The 14,077-nt window shown below is 36.9% G+C and overlaps 1 protein-coding gene across 1 annotated transcript; it reads right to left on the bottom strand.

The window, feature by feature from the left end:
• Nucleotides 1-3,355: 3,355 nt before the first annotated feature.
• LOC145102567 (BTB/POZ and TAZ domain-containing protein 1-like) lies at nt 3,356-5,705 on the bottom strand. Its single transcript, XM_079039991.1, has 5 exons — nt 5,490-5,705; nt 5,123-5,256; nt 4,520-4,823; nt 3,996-4,315; nt 3,356-3,664 (listed from the first exon to the last, which is right to left on the bottom strand). The coding sequence occupies exons 1-5, from the start codon at nt 5,607-5,609 to the stop codon at nt 3,490-3,492; spliced, it is 1,053 nt and encodes a 350-aa protein (XP_078896117.1). The 5' UTR covers nt 5,610-5,705; the 3' UTR covers nt 3,356-3,489.
• Between the last annotated feature and the right edge of the window lie 8,372 nt (nt 5,706-14,077).

Genomic DNA, 14,077 nt, shown 5'->3' on the forward strand with positions numbered 1-14,077 from the left:
AATACACAGAAAACACTTAAACTACTACTTTATAAAGTTATTTGATTAAATGACACTAAATACTTATTGACTCACCAGCATTTGTAAAAATGTTGATACTCGCTTTTCAAATAACTTGTAATCTCAGGTCAGCAATTAGACAGGTACATCCCCGAAGCTGCTGATGAAGATGGCTTAAGTACCTTGCTGCACTTTATATATTTCGCTTGTATTACTTTGATACCATGTAATGTATCCATGTAAAATTATTACTATTAATGTAATGTTTTGTTGTACTTTGATTACTATATTCATGTGTTGTGATACTTGACATGACGTCATCCACCCCAGAACATTTCCGCCGTTCTGGTTTTGGGGTGTGACATATCATCATAAATTTCTTGATTGAATAGCGCTCGCATCTTGATTCGTCATAATGAGAAAATTGTATCTCGATCTAGTAGTGGAAGGTAATATTTCAGAGACGTCATTGTCGAATATCAGCTTAACGGTGTAACATCCTAAAAATCATGACCAAAAATTTCATTTTTTATTTATTAAACAAACCATAGTTATCAAAATCATTCCATCCAAAAACATAAGTCATAGTATCAAATCAGAGTATCATATCAATACATTAGAGTGAACATCCCAGGCTAAACATAGTGGTGTGTGTAATGCAACCATCCTGAGCTCTTCCCTTTGCTATCAGAAGTATTTGAAACCAAAACTGAAAACTGTAAGCACGAAGCTTAGTGAATTTTCCCCAAACTACCACATATCAGACACATAATCATGCTACTAGGAGATACGGGCCCAGCCCACACTCAGCTAACTAGGAGATATGGGCCTTGCCCACACTCCGCTAACTAGGAGATATGGGCCTCCCCCACACTCCGCTAACTATGAGATACGGGCCTCGCCCACACTCAACTATCTATGAGATACAGATCTCGCCCACACTCAACTACTAATCATACATACAAGTATCATGCAAACAACAAGTATAACCAAATCTATCAATCAATTATGTATCCCTACTCAAATAATGCAATGAGGTACGGGCCTCGCCCACATTCCACTACCTATGAGATACGGGCCTCGCCCACACTCAGCTACTAATCAATACACATAACATATACGAGTCGGCCTTGGTGCCTTCGACCCGTTCAAATCAGAAGGAAACTCACCTCACTGTCGGATGATAGCTGAAACGTCTCTGCCCGGAATCAGCTCTACTCACTCCCTGAACCAAAACAACCCCTTAGATACCTCCATACTCATAACCCTTAAGGGTCAACTCTAGTCAAGTCAAAGTCAAAGTCAACACTCCGAGTTGAATCAACTTGTCGATTTTACCTTTCAACTCGTCGAGTTCCCATGAATCACAGAATTGTGAAATCGGGATCTTACTCGTCGAGTTTTCCTCTAACTCGTCGAATTCCTCCTTTCAATAGAAACGAGACTTTCCTGGTACAAATCATCGAGTCCCCTCGTGGACTCGCCGAGTTCCATAAACAGAATTGGGAATGATCGACCAAACTCGTCGAGTCCCTCTATGAACTCGCCAAGTTCCTCGCATTTCTAGTCTATTTAGCCCTTTCCTCAGATCTAGGGTTTCAGGGAGGCTGATGAGGGCTGGTGGGAAGAGGTTAAGTCCTTTAAATAGGGTGCAAAACTCTGGAAATTAGGGTTTCGTCCCAGCTGGTCTACTCGTCAAGTTGAGGCCTCTCAACTCGTCGGGTAGGTTACTTAAATCACGCGGTCCTAATAATCTCTACTCGACGAGTTTGGGGCTTCCAATTCGCCAAGTTGCTCTGTAAACATGAATAAATTATAAATTAAATGCATACCAGGAACCATGCGTTACAAACGGGTTAAAAATAAATTGATTTGAAACCCTTTTGCTAGTTTAGATCAAATCGATGATACATTTGTAGGTGTAGGAGAATATCAACTATCTTTGCATGTTTACGGGAAAGTCAATTGATGGAAACATTTGCAGCTTTCAAGAATGTGAATGTCGATGAAAATTTTAGTAGGTTTCAAGAACTCATTTATGATACTATTTGTTGGAAATATCTACCAAACATGGACAAGTAGATGTAATAGTATAAGAGCAATCAAAACACACGCTAACTGAATGGAAATCCTTGCGAAACCCCACAAGGAGGTCGACTAGATATTATTAAAATCGACGATGCGTGGGGATGTTACAAAATTGATGAAGATGCAGGATAAATTTTGATGGCTACCAATCAAAACAACAAGCCTATTATTCATGGACTCATAACAAGTTTCCAAACAAAGGTTAATAATTAATAATATATAGAAACATGCCTAATACAAAGGATAAAGAATTAAACAAAAAACATCTGAGAATTCATTTCACTAAAACAACACGTACAACCACAAATCCCACCTAATATAATATTAATTTATGCAATTATGCATAAAAGTCAAAGTAATTAACTAATTATGTTAATTTTTTATAGGTACAATCAATTTCAATCTTTATATTGCAAAATACATAACTTCAAGCCATATGTAAACCTAAAAGTTAACAAAACCATAGAAAAAAAAATAACAAAACAAAAGATGTTACGTTCCATTGTATGAACAACAATTATTAAAAAAAATGTTTATTGGTATTGAACGTAGACCTACACACTTACGGTCCTAGATCAGTATCGGGTCGTTTTCGAAACAGTCCGGTCTTTTTATGGTTGGTTTCGGAGCCGTCCGTTTTTTTTTTCGGTCCGGTCTTTTTTCAGACCGTTCTCTTTTGGTCCGATTTGTTTTGGGACCGGTCTCGGCCTTTTCCGGTCGGTTTCATGGTCTTACCGTGCGCTGTTTTCGGTTCGATTTTCGGGTCAGTTTTGGTATTTGTTGGTTTTTTTTAGTTTCAGTTTCGAGTTTTTCCCTAAACAAATGTGTGATTAACAACAAAATGGTAGATTAAACTTTATTTAAAATGATACACTAAAATTTAATAAAAGAAAAAATTGAAGTTAGATCAGTGTGAGATTAAAAATTGTGTAATTAACACAAAAATGATATATTTATTTTGGCTAGCGGTTTTTTTAGATCGGTCTCAGACTAATGTCGGGTCGATCTTGTTTCGGTCTCGAAATGGTCCGATCTTTTTTGGGACTGGTCTCAGACGATCTTTAGTCGGTCTTTTTTCGCTCCGGCCTTTTTTAGGACCGAAATTTTTTCCGGTCTAGTCTTGTTTTAGACTGGTCCGCTCTCAATCTTTTTCCCGGTTCAGTCCAAAGCTAGTCCTTTTGTGCAGGTCTAATTAAACGTCCAAATGGTAACCATATTATGTGTACAAGGGTCCTCCCCCTAACACCATTTATGACCAACCAATCTATTGAATAAAAAACAAAAAGATAAAATATACATAAATTTCTATGATATTCCACACAATACACAATACACATGCTTTGCTATTTCCTCATAGAAAGAAAAAGAATCAAACAACTATTTTGTTTTCTTATATTATAATTAACAAACTAAATTTCTAATGCCATAATCATTTTTTGGTGTTGGATCCTTTTCGTTCCTTTTCTTTTTCGGCAATAACAAGGAAGATGTGGCTTTTGCCAAGGTCACCTTTCTAACCAATAACTCCCATCTTCCCTCTTCCTTCTTGTTTTTCATATTTTGTGCCTTTAATGGCCTGAAAAAAAATACATTTATAAAAAAATCAGTAAATGGTTATTACACTATTTTAAAGTATGGTAACAAAGTGATTTATTGTCAAACATTGTTAAAAAAAAAGGCATATTGAATTTATTTTGATTTATATATCGTGTCTTTTATGCGGAAAATTATTGCACATAATGCTTTTGTCTACCAAAATTATTGCAACTTTCTCAACTACTCTTCACATGTTAAACACCTGTCTTCTAGAACCCAAATCCGGTACACGGGTACCCGGTCCGTGTCAAATCTACCCGACCCATTATAATTTATGTAAAATTTTGAAAGAAAACTATGGTTATGGTTACCTGCAAAGGGGAACTTTACAAGTTGAATCAGATAGTTCGCAGATGGAAGAATGGAGTTTGAAAAGTTGCCACATCCTTTTGCACCTAATACACCCTCCATTCACTCTCTTCTTACAGTTTGCCACATGTTGAATCGAGAGCTGCAACCCTTGACATGTTGAGAATTTGCTACATGGAGACATGTTTTTGGTGGGTTCTTTGTTGCATGGTCCTACACTTATGCACCCTTCTGTGCAAATATGTTCTAAACAATCCATGGCTTCACTCAATTGAATATACAAGTTCTGTTCTTTCCTACGCTTCCTGCTTCTCTTCCTCAACTGCACATTATTTTAATCCGAATCAATAATCAGACAGAAATCAATTTTTTAACAATCTTTGATTGTTGGATAGCTAAACCTCTTTTTTTTTTTTTTTTTTTTTTTTTTTTTTTTTTTTTTTTTTTTTTTTTATTAAGACCACTTAAGAAGAAATTACACTCTGTTCTTAAATTGTTTCTTGAATAGTTTTAAGAGAATACTCACCGATTCAGATTCATCGATGACCTGAAGGATTTCGAGCTCAAGGAAAGGATCATTGGTTTGAAGAAACTTCCAGCCTTCAGTTTTCTCAACGGCTTTGAAGCTATTAGACACGAGTTTCACACATTTGAGGTAAAGATCAGGTGCATCGCAGAGTCTCGCAAGTTGAAGAACATCAACTACGTTCTCAATTGTTAACCGTTCGATTAAGGCTTTGCTACAACGCGATTTCAGTTGTGGGACCAGGTAGACATGAGAAAGCGCCAATAGATGAATCCCGAATTTCTCCATGTCGTCTTCCGTGCACCTGAAAACGATGGCGTTTCGAACGATTAAAAAAAGTTACCGGCGGCGTTGCATTTTAAATTACTGGCGGTGCTCGGCGGAAAGGGATAACTGTCAGTTTACATTAGAAGTGGTGCCAGATGTGCCATGAAGAATGGACGGTGCAGATGTTTATTAATAAATATCATTTTATTCCACTGTTAACATTTAAATAAATCTTTGAAATAACAGAAAAACGATTATAACAATATAATATACGAATAATAAATAATAAATATATAATATACGAATAAAATGGTTGGCTTGTGGTTGGGAACTAACTTGTTTGAATAAAGGAATCCGACGAACACCTCGACGGCGTCACACGGAACGCCGAGTATGGGAACAGTCTTCTCGGAGCTCCGATGCTTTCTCGGTTTATCGATTATGCTTTTCAACACCGTCGAAGCTGATGCCTGAATGCACATAGCAAACAAATCACAAATTAATATCGTAAGATTATTGAATCTCACAACTTGAATGAATGCAAAAGACATACAAATCAACCGGAAAAACGACAACTGTTCCCGTGAAAATCATATCGCCGGGTTTAGTTAGAGGCTTTTCCGATTGACTGTTTGTCTTCAACTTTATTTTATGGGCTTTTTGGTGCGACAACATTTTCGATCTTCCATGAATGAGTGATTACCAGAATGTTAGCATGCGCCGGAATCCTTCGACCACCAGAAGTTAGAATTTGGATATAGGTATCCGTGGGTTCACCGGAAGCATTGTCGGAGTCTGTAGGAGATGCCGGTCTTTTACACATCTTGCTGGAAAATCAGTCGTTTACTATTGTTTTTCGTTTAAATTGGTATGAAAGTATAGGGAGTAGTCCAAACTTTTCGCCGATGTGTTAGATTCAGGCCTAGGATGTCTGATTTTATAGACAGCTCAAAGCCAACCATGTTTAAAAGATCTCAAAGTACAAGTTCGGCCCTTAAACTATTTACAGCCATTCAAATTTAGTCCTTTCAGAATTTTTTTTAGTATATTAACCAAAAACCAGACATCAATGAAAATGAGGGAACTTTTTTTTCCTTCCATATTTTAGACCTTTTCCTTATTTTCTTATAACAATAATCCTTGTGTATCTTTAAAAAAATGATAAACCATGTGAATAGCTTACATCAACTCATCCTAAGACTCATAAAAGATCAATTGTGAAACACTCTTGATGTTTTGGGTGTGATAGTATTTGAACTATGTATTGCAAAATATATAGCCAAAAACGTTTTCTAATTTTCTTGTACATATCTAAATATGTTTTTTAATTTTGTTGAACTGAAAAAAGAAAACTCGGTCAATTTTAACCAAATGGGCGTTCTAAATTTTATACTAAAAATGAAAATGAAAACTGATAAAAAATACATATCCATGTTCAAATAACATAAAATGGAGAAATGCAAACATTGTTTGTTAAATAAGTATTAAATAGTGGAAAACTATTTTCTAACTTTGCATTCTTTTTAGAAAAGTTTATTGAAAAGTAGAAAATTTTCGACAATGAAATTGTAGAAAATTGTTTTGGTTTCTTGTAAAAGATTTTTAGGAGAAGATTTAGAATTTTCATTTGACAAAATTGCAAAAATGGTCCCTGTGTTTGGCAAAATTATGCGACTTTGGTCCAAAACGATACTTTGATGCACCACTGGTCCAAAATTGGATTTTTCCATTGTTTTTGGTCCCTCCCATTAACTTCCGTCCATATACTTCGTTATATGCAACAAAGACGGGGGTATTTTCGTCTTTCCACCTCCATATCATCGATTACCGCCATATTGAATGATATACACAGTTAATGACCCTTCACTCTACCCACTAAACCCACTTTGTTGATCGAAAACCCTAATCATTCATTGAAATCTTGCATTTGATCATCAACCGCAATCGTAAGTTTGAATCCACGTGTATGCTCCAAATGTGGGAAATCAGGCCAAGAAATCAGTGTTTTGATGCAATCCGAATTTACGGTAACGTACTCTGTTTCTTACATATTTCTTTGAAACAAAAATAAATCTTTTACAATCCATATAAAGTAATGTTTTTTTGGTTTGGTTCATGATTTTTACAGAAGGATATCCCACGATGTTCACTATTGAGCTCCATCATGGAGGGAGGTTCACAAAATTCCCAGGGATAAGCTACATTGAAGGAAAATTAGACCACATTGACTTGGTAGACATGGATGAGTTCTCTATGCATGAGTTGGACGAGGTGATGCTGAAGCTTGGTGGAGACAAAGTTGGGGAACTTTACACTTATGTCAACAAAGTGTATTGGCTTCAAACATGGAATGAAGCTTACTCTTACACTGTGGACCCTATAAAGGGTAGAGCCATGTGGCCAAAAAGTACCTGTCCATTTCAATTAACACCACCACCACATCACAATCAACCTGGGAGACCTAAGACCAAGAGAAAGAGAAGTGCAGATGAAAAATATGATAAACAGATGCAAAATCATGGTGCAGGTGAACCTAAAAAACTTACCAGAAAGTTTGTTAGTGTCAGGTGTGGGAAATGCAACAATAGGGGTCATAACTCAAGGACGTGCAAGGGTCAAGGTGGGAATGCAGGAAGCAATGAAGGAGGGAATGCAGGAAGCAGTCAAGGAGGGAATGCATGATGCAGTCAAGGAGGGAATGGAGGTAGCAGTCAATGCAGGAATTAGTGTATTTTGTTTAAAAACTTATCTTTTGGTTTAGCACAACTTTTGTGCATTTGGATGTAATGGTTTAAAACTAGTTTGTTGTAATGGTTTTATTTTGGTCTTTTAGCCCTTTTGGTCATGAAACTAATGTCAACCTTTTGTCATTGTTGAAGAATGATGTTTATGGTTTATACCAATTGTTGGTTGTCATGTTTATGGAACACATTTATGGTTATAACAACTTTTTTCTGAAACAACAAATAAACATTAACATTAGGTGATAACTGCAATACATTGTCATTATATCCTTGAAAAGGGTACAAATTTATGAAGTTGTCCAAAATAACCCTAAACTAATATTACATTATCAAATACCAAAAACTACCACATTCTCTTGTTACAATTTCATAAGACAAAAAACACCCAAAATTACATGCAACTACAGGGGTCCCTAATTGCTTATTACTAAATGAAAAGCACCCAAACCACCACAAATAGTAACCAACTTGCAAACAAACACATCTTCAATCTTGCCACTTGATAGTTTGCATTGTTGATATTCCTCAATAATCCGGGTATTATCAACATAGATCTTGCACACATGGGAGGATCAATCCATCCTAAGAATCGGCATCTGGAACCCTTCACGTAAAAAAATAAACCCTAAACATGAGGGTGATTTTCCAAAATGAGGGTAAAATAGCAAAATCAAACACGTACCTTTGAGGGCAGGAAAGAAACCTCCGACCAGGGTTTACTGATGTTCAGGAGGTGCGAACCACCGCTTCCCTACCACAGAAACACATCACCATTTTAATTTTTGATCTCTAAGAAATTGTGAACACAGAGTAGGAAGAGTATGAAGCTCGTGAAGTTGAAGATGGAAGAGTGATGTAGCTCTGCTTTTATTTTGAATAAGGTTGCAAAAAAGGTCCCTGTAAGTGGAAAGACGAAAATACCCCGGTCTTTATTGCATGTAACGGAGCATATGGACGGAAGTTAGTGGGAGGGACCAAAAGCAATGGAAAAATCCAATTTTGGACCAGTGGTGCATCAAAGTATCGTTTTGGACCAAAGTCGCATAATTTTGCCAAACACAGGGACCATTTTTGCAATTTTGTCTTTTCATTTTCATATTTTAGCATAAAATCTTTTAAAACATGTTTGATTAAAACTGGATGAGTTTTTATTTTTCAACTTAGAAATTGAAAAACAAGTTTGGATGTTTATTTTCTTTATATTTCATTTATCAATTTTTGTTATTTAAAATAATACAATATCTCACATATTTCCTATATAATTAGAAAATATTGTGAGTTGTTATTAAGGACACGTCCAACTAAAGTTCTCTAATGCAAGAATTACAGAACCGGTCCCTATGTTATTAATTTAAAGAATTATAAAAATGGTCTTCGTGTCGTAGTAAAATTACAGAAGAGGTCCATGTGTCCGAATATTTTGCATAAAATAGACAAAATTACAGAAATGGTCCCTGAGTAAAAGCATGAAATAAAGATATTGCATATTTAATCTCTGTGTAATACCAGATTAGTAAAAACTATAAAAAAAGGTCACCGTGTAATAGTAAAATACAAAAATAGTCCTTGTGTACTTATATTTATATTTGTAGGTAATAACCTTTTGTATTAGCTTATTGAATCGAAAATACATTTTTATATTATTTAAATAGTTTATAAATAAATTTTACCCTTAAAAATTATGTTAAATGTATTTTTTAAATTAAATATTTGACGGGTGGGGATGGGTGCGAGTGGGAGTGTAACATCCAGTTTCGAAAAATTTCTTATTTTGAGATTATAGGCAATAAATAGATCGATTAAAGACCTTGGTCTTCAAGGGAATATGGTTTAGACCCTATTAGATGTGGATAATATTGGTTATATGATCTAATCCCTTCGGTTGTGTTTTAGAGCCAAATGGATAAAATAAGAAAAAGTTATATGTTAGACTTCTTGCATGGATTATGGTTTTTAGTTCGACATGTGTTAAGCTATAATTAACTACATAGAAGTCAGGGGCTCGTCAATACCTTTCCGTGGATATAAAGATCGCCGAAAACGAACTTGAAATAAAGAAGTTACGGTTGTTTGTGTCACACCCCCGAACCAGACGGCGGAAACGTCCGAGGGCTCGCGTGACTTAAATTGAATATCATCACAATGAATATACATGAATCATAACATAAACATCACCATGCATCAATATATTACAACTGACGTTGTTCATATCAAGTACATTGTTTTAACATTACAAATCCATAACATAAAGTGTTTGATAGTTATCAAAAGCACAACACCCTAACATACTTGGTACTACTCCTCAGCTTACCTGTTACTTGAGAATACAAGTTCTTTTGAATACGGTCAACATATGGAATGTTGGTGAGTTCATAAGCAGGTTTGATATGAAAAATGTTTTGTGTAGTCTGAAAGAAAACAACCCAAAAAATCCGATATTTTCTGAAAAAGCCATTGTTTACATAAAAGTGTGAAGATCCGTAAATATATGCATGAAGATTTCCAGACGTGTATAGTTGAAAAGCTTTGTATTAAAAGTACCGGTGAAAAATGTTGATCTTCCCCGGAAAACCCGATGTTTTCCGACAATAAAAAAATATCATATAACTGTTCGAATTGTTATTCCATCACTTGAATGATTTTTGATTTTCCTTGATTACTTGATTAGTATTAGATTTATTTATGTGAGTCGTTATAACCATGCATGATAATGACTAATTCGTCTGTCTTGGCACTCTGGTGAATGCCGGAATTGATCTTAAGATTTTGTCACCCTAGACTGGCCGAGTCTAACTGTAGCGAACAACTGAGGTGTGGGGGAGTCACCCCTGTATAGATCTATACACAAACTCTTGTTCTCCCTCCAGGAGACTTTGATTATAACTACAGACTACGATCGACACACATTGGTGCCACTCGTTATTACTCACTAAATCCCAATTGAATTTGATTACTATTGATTATCGCCCCGTATTTGCTTACTTGGATTGATGATGGGCCTAATAAACGAGGAGAAGAGGATTACAAAGTCCTACTCATCCCACGTATTATTTATGACTATTGGATATACGAAGGACACGCTGACCCATTTCACATTAGATTCACTTGGACCTTACTAGCAATGATAATGGGCCACTAAGGCCCAATAGCACTTAAAAGCCATTGAGGGTCCCTTAAATATGAAATTGGGTCATAGAAGGCCCCATAACATTTATTATTATCCCTTGGTCCCAAAAATCATGTTAATGGGTCACAAAGGCCCAACAAGTATGATTGGAACTTTCAAGCCCAAAGAATTGAATGTTTACTTGTTTTAGGTATAGTTTAATTGTTGGAAAGTTTGATTGGGTGATTGTTAATTTCGCACCGGAACAAGGCCGGTCGGTTTTTGAAGAAGAAATGAAAGAAGATTTTGGTCCTAGCAACTCCCTTGAGTAGATCTCGAATTTAAGAAGATTCTAGGAGTATGAACACCAAAAACTTTGCTTAAAAGAGTGATCTAACAAGAAAATGGAGTTATAAAACTTGAATGTGTAAGGAGTTACCAAGAAGTGATGATAATCTTTTGAAATCCTCTTGATGCACAAGTAAAATTTCGAGACTTTTGGAGTGGATAGGAGGTGAATTTTGAGAGAGTTTAGAAGAATTTTGGTGTTGTATGTCTGTGGTTTGGCTCTCGCCCGATCTTAAGAAGAGAGGGGGAAAATAAAAGAGAGTGGGGAAAGGATGGAGTGCATGGATGTATGTGATGGCGCATGGAAATCCATAATGTAATAAGGAGGTGGCTAACCCTCCTTATTTCACTAGTTTCTCCTTTTTTTCTTCTTGGGCCGAGAAAAGGGAAGAAAGAAAAAGAATTTTGGGCCTTTGGTGCTTAATTCCATATTATGGGCCCATTTTTGATGATTTTTGGCCCATTGGGCTCCTATGATGGATTACGGCCCCATTTTTAAAAAATAATGGGTTTCATAACCCATTAAAGCTAATTAGGTTAGTTATAGCCTAATAAGGTCCATTAGGATATTTTATTTCATTCTAGGCCCATTATGGCCCAAAATGTTAAAATAAGTGAAAGTGGGTCCAGGGCCCATTTAAGAGTCCTAAGCCCAAAATTGTCAAATTGGGAGCTTATTGGCCCATTAGGACCAATAAGGAAATCCTAGTGCAAAATGGACTTAAACCGGGATTTCTAGGGTTTCCAATTCTTTGTTGACTATTTGAAATGCTTGTATAGAGTGTTTGATAGAAAATTTGTTGTTATTGAATAAGTATCATACATGCTTTCACATTTTTGGTTCACAAATGTTATCATTGTTGTTGTTACATGGTATAGAACTCCTAGTTGTGACATCATCCCCCCCCCCATTAGAGGGAATTTCGTCCCGAAATTCTTTTTAAAGCTAGATTCAAGAATGCGAGAATAGGTGAGGGTACTTCTGCTTCATCTGGTCTTCGCATTCCCATGTGAATTTTGGCCCACGCGTCGCGTTCCACCATACCTTTACAATCAGAATGCGACTTTGCTTAGTACGCTTCACCTCCCTGTCCATGATTTCGACTGGTTCTTCGACGAACAGGAGATTCTCGTTGATTTCTATTTCTTCAAGTGGAATGACGAGGGTTTTGTCGGATAAACACCTTTTCAAATTGGAAACATGGAACACGGGATATACACTGCTGAGCTCAGCGGGTAGCTGCAGTCTATAATCCACTAGACCGATTCGAGCAAGAATCTCGAAGGGTCCAATATATCGTGGGTTCAGCTTTCCCCGTTTTCCAAAACGAATAACCCCTTTCCAGGGAGAGACCTTTAACAACACCCGATCCCCGACTCAAAACTCCAAGGGCTTTCACCGTTTATCAGCGTAGCTCTTCTGTCGGTCTCGTGCTGCTTGTAGTCGAGCTCTGATTTGAACTATTTTCTGTGTTGTTTCACGTATGATCTCCGGTCCTGTTAACGCATTGCATGGTGTCTGTCCTCTTGCTAGCTGGGTGTCACCTACTTCAGCCCAGCATAACGGCAATCTACATTTACGTCCATACAACGCCTCGAAGGGAGCAACTTTGATGCTCGAGTGATAATTGTTGTTGTACGAGAATTCGATTAAGGGAAAGTGGGTATCCCACGACTTTCCAAAGTCTATCACACACGCGCGAAGCATGTCTTTAAGCATCTGAATGGTTCGTTCGCTTTGACCATCCGTTTGCGGATGATAAGCAGTGCTCATGTTGAGTTATGTTCCCAACGCTTTCTGAAGTGATTGCCAAAAACGCGAAGTGAATCTACTATCTCTATCTGAAATGATAAATATTGGCACTCCGTGGAGTCTCATAATTTCCTTGATGTAGATCCTCGTTAATCGTTCCATTTTGTATGACTCATTGATTGGCAAGAAATGAGAGGATTTTGTCAACCTATCGACTATTACCCATATGGTATCCAAACCATCTGTCGTCTTGGGTAGTTTGGTGACGAAGTCCATGGCAATCCTTTCCCATTTCCACTCGGGAATTACTGGTTGCTGTAGTAATCCCGATGGCTTCTGATATTCCACCTTTACCTTAGCACAAGTAAGGCATTTGCTAACATAAGTGGCAATCTCTGCCTTCATGTTGGGCCACCAATAATGTTGCTTGATATCCAAGTACATTTTATCTGAACCTGGATGGATGGAGTATCGTGTCTTGTGGGCTTCATTCATGACCACTTCTCTGAATCCCCCAAGTTTAGGGATCCAAATGCGGTTCATAAAATAATATGCTTCGTCCTCCTTCACTTCGAAATTCTTTTCCGTTCCATGTAACGCTTCGCTTGCTTTGTTTTCCGTTTTCATGGCATCGGTGTGACATCCCCAATTTCATGGCAAGAAAAGACCGATTTGTTTATGCTTTGTTTTTAAAATCAGAGTAATCGTTTAAAGAAAATTGTTGCGGAATTTGTCCCTAAAATAAATATGATAAGGATTTATCAAAGCATTTCTTAAAGAAAAGTATTTTCATTATATAACAAAATCTTGGGATGTCATGTTCCGATACAGACACATAAGCATAAACAGAACTTATATTTATTTACACTAATGATTTACATCTCGCTTATTCTCTCAGTGAAATATGTCTTCGTATTGATACCTGTGATACAAAGAAAACTGAGTGGGTCAGGCTTGGGAGCCTGGTGAGCATATAGGGTTTTCAACCCACAAGAATACATTTATTATATTCAATTATCAACAATCAACCCAAATACCCATCCACATTATCTTCTTTATTTATTAAGGTTTTACCCTAAGAATCGATTATACTTTCTTCATTCATTCCTAAGGGTTTACCTAAGGAACTGGCACACAGTCCATTTGCTACCACGGTTTATACAATAGGCACTACGTCGCATAGTCACCAGGGTTCATACAATTGGCACTACGTCTCATAGTCACCAGGGTTTACACAATAGGCACTACGTCTCATAGTCACCTGGGTTCATACAATTGGCACTACGTCTCATAGTCACCAGGGTTTACACAATAGGCACTACGTCTCATAGTCACCTGGG

Source organism: Lactuca serriola, chromosome 4 (assembly GCF_051521515.1).
Source record: "Lactuca serriola cultivar US96UC23 chromosome 4, Lser_US96UC23_V15, whole genome shotgun sequence".
In the NCBI taxonomy this organism is placed as follows: Eukaryota; Viridiplantae; Streptophyta; class Magnoliopsida; order Asterales; family Asteraceae; genus Lactuca; species Lactuca serriola.

Coding starts and splice junctions, on each gene's coding strand:
- LOC145102567 (XM_079039991.1), bottom strand. CDS start 5,609: ATGTGTAAAAGACCGGCATCTCCTACAGACTCCGACAATGCTTCCGGT. Junction 5,257..5,489: donor CGGCGCATGCTAACATTCTG/GTAATCACTCAT, acceptor ATGTGCATTCAG/GCATCAGCTTCGACGGTGTT. Junction 4,316..4,519: donor TCATCGATGAATCTGAATCG/GTGAGTATTCTC, acceptor AATAATGTGCAG/TTGAGGAAGAGAAGCAGGAA.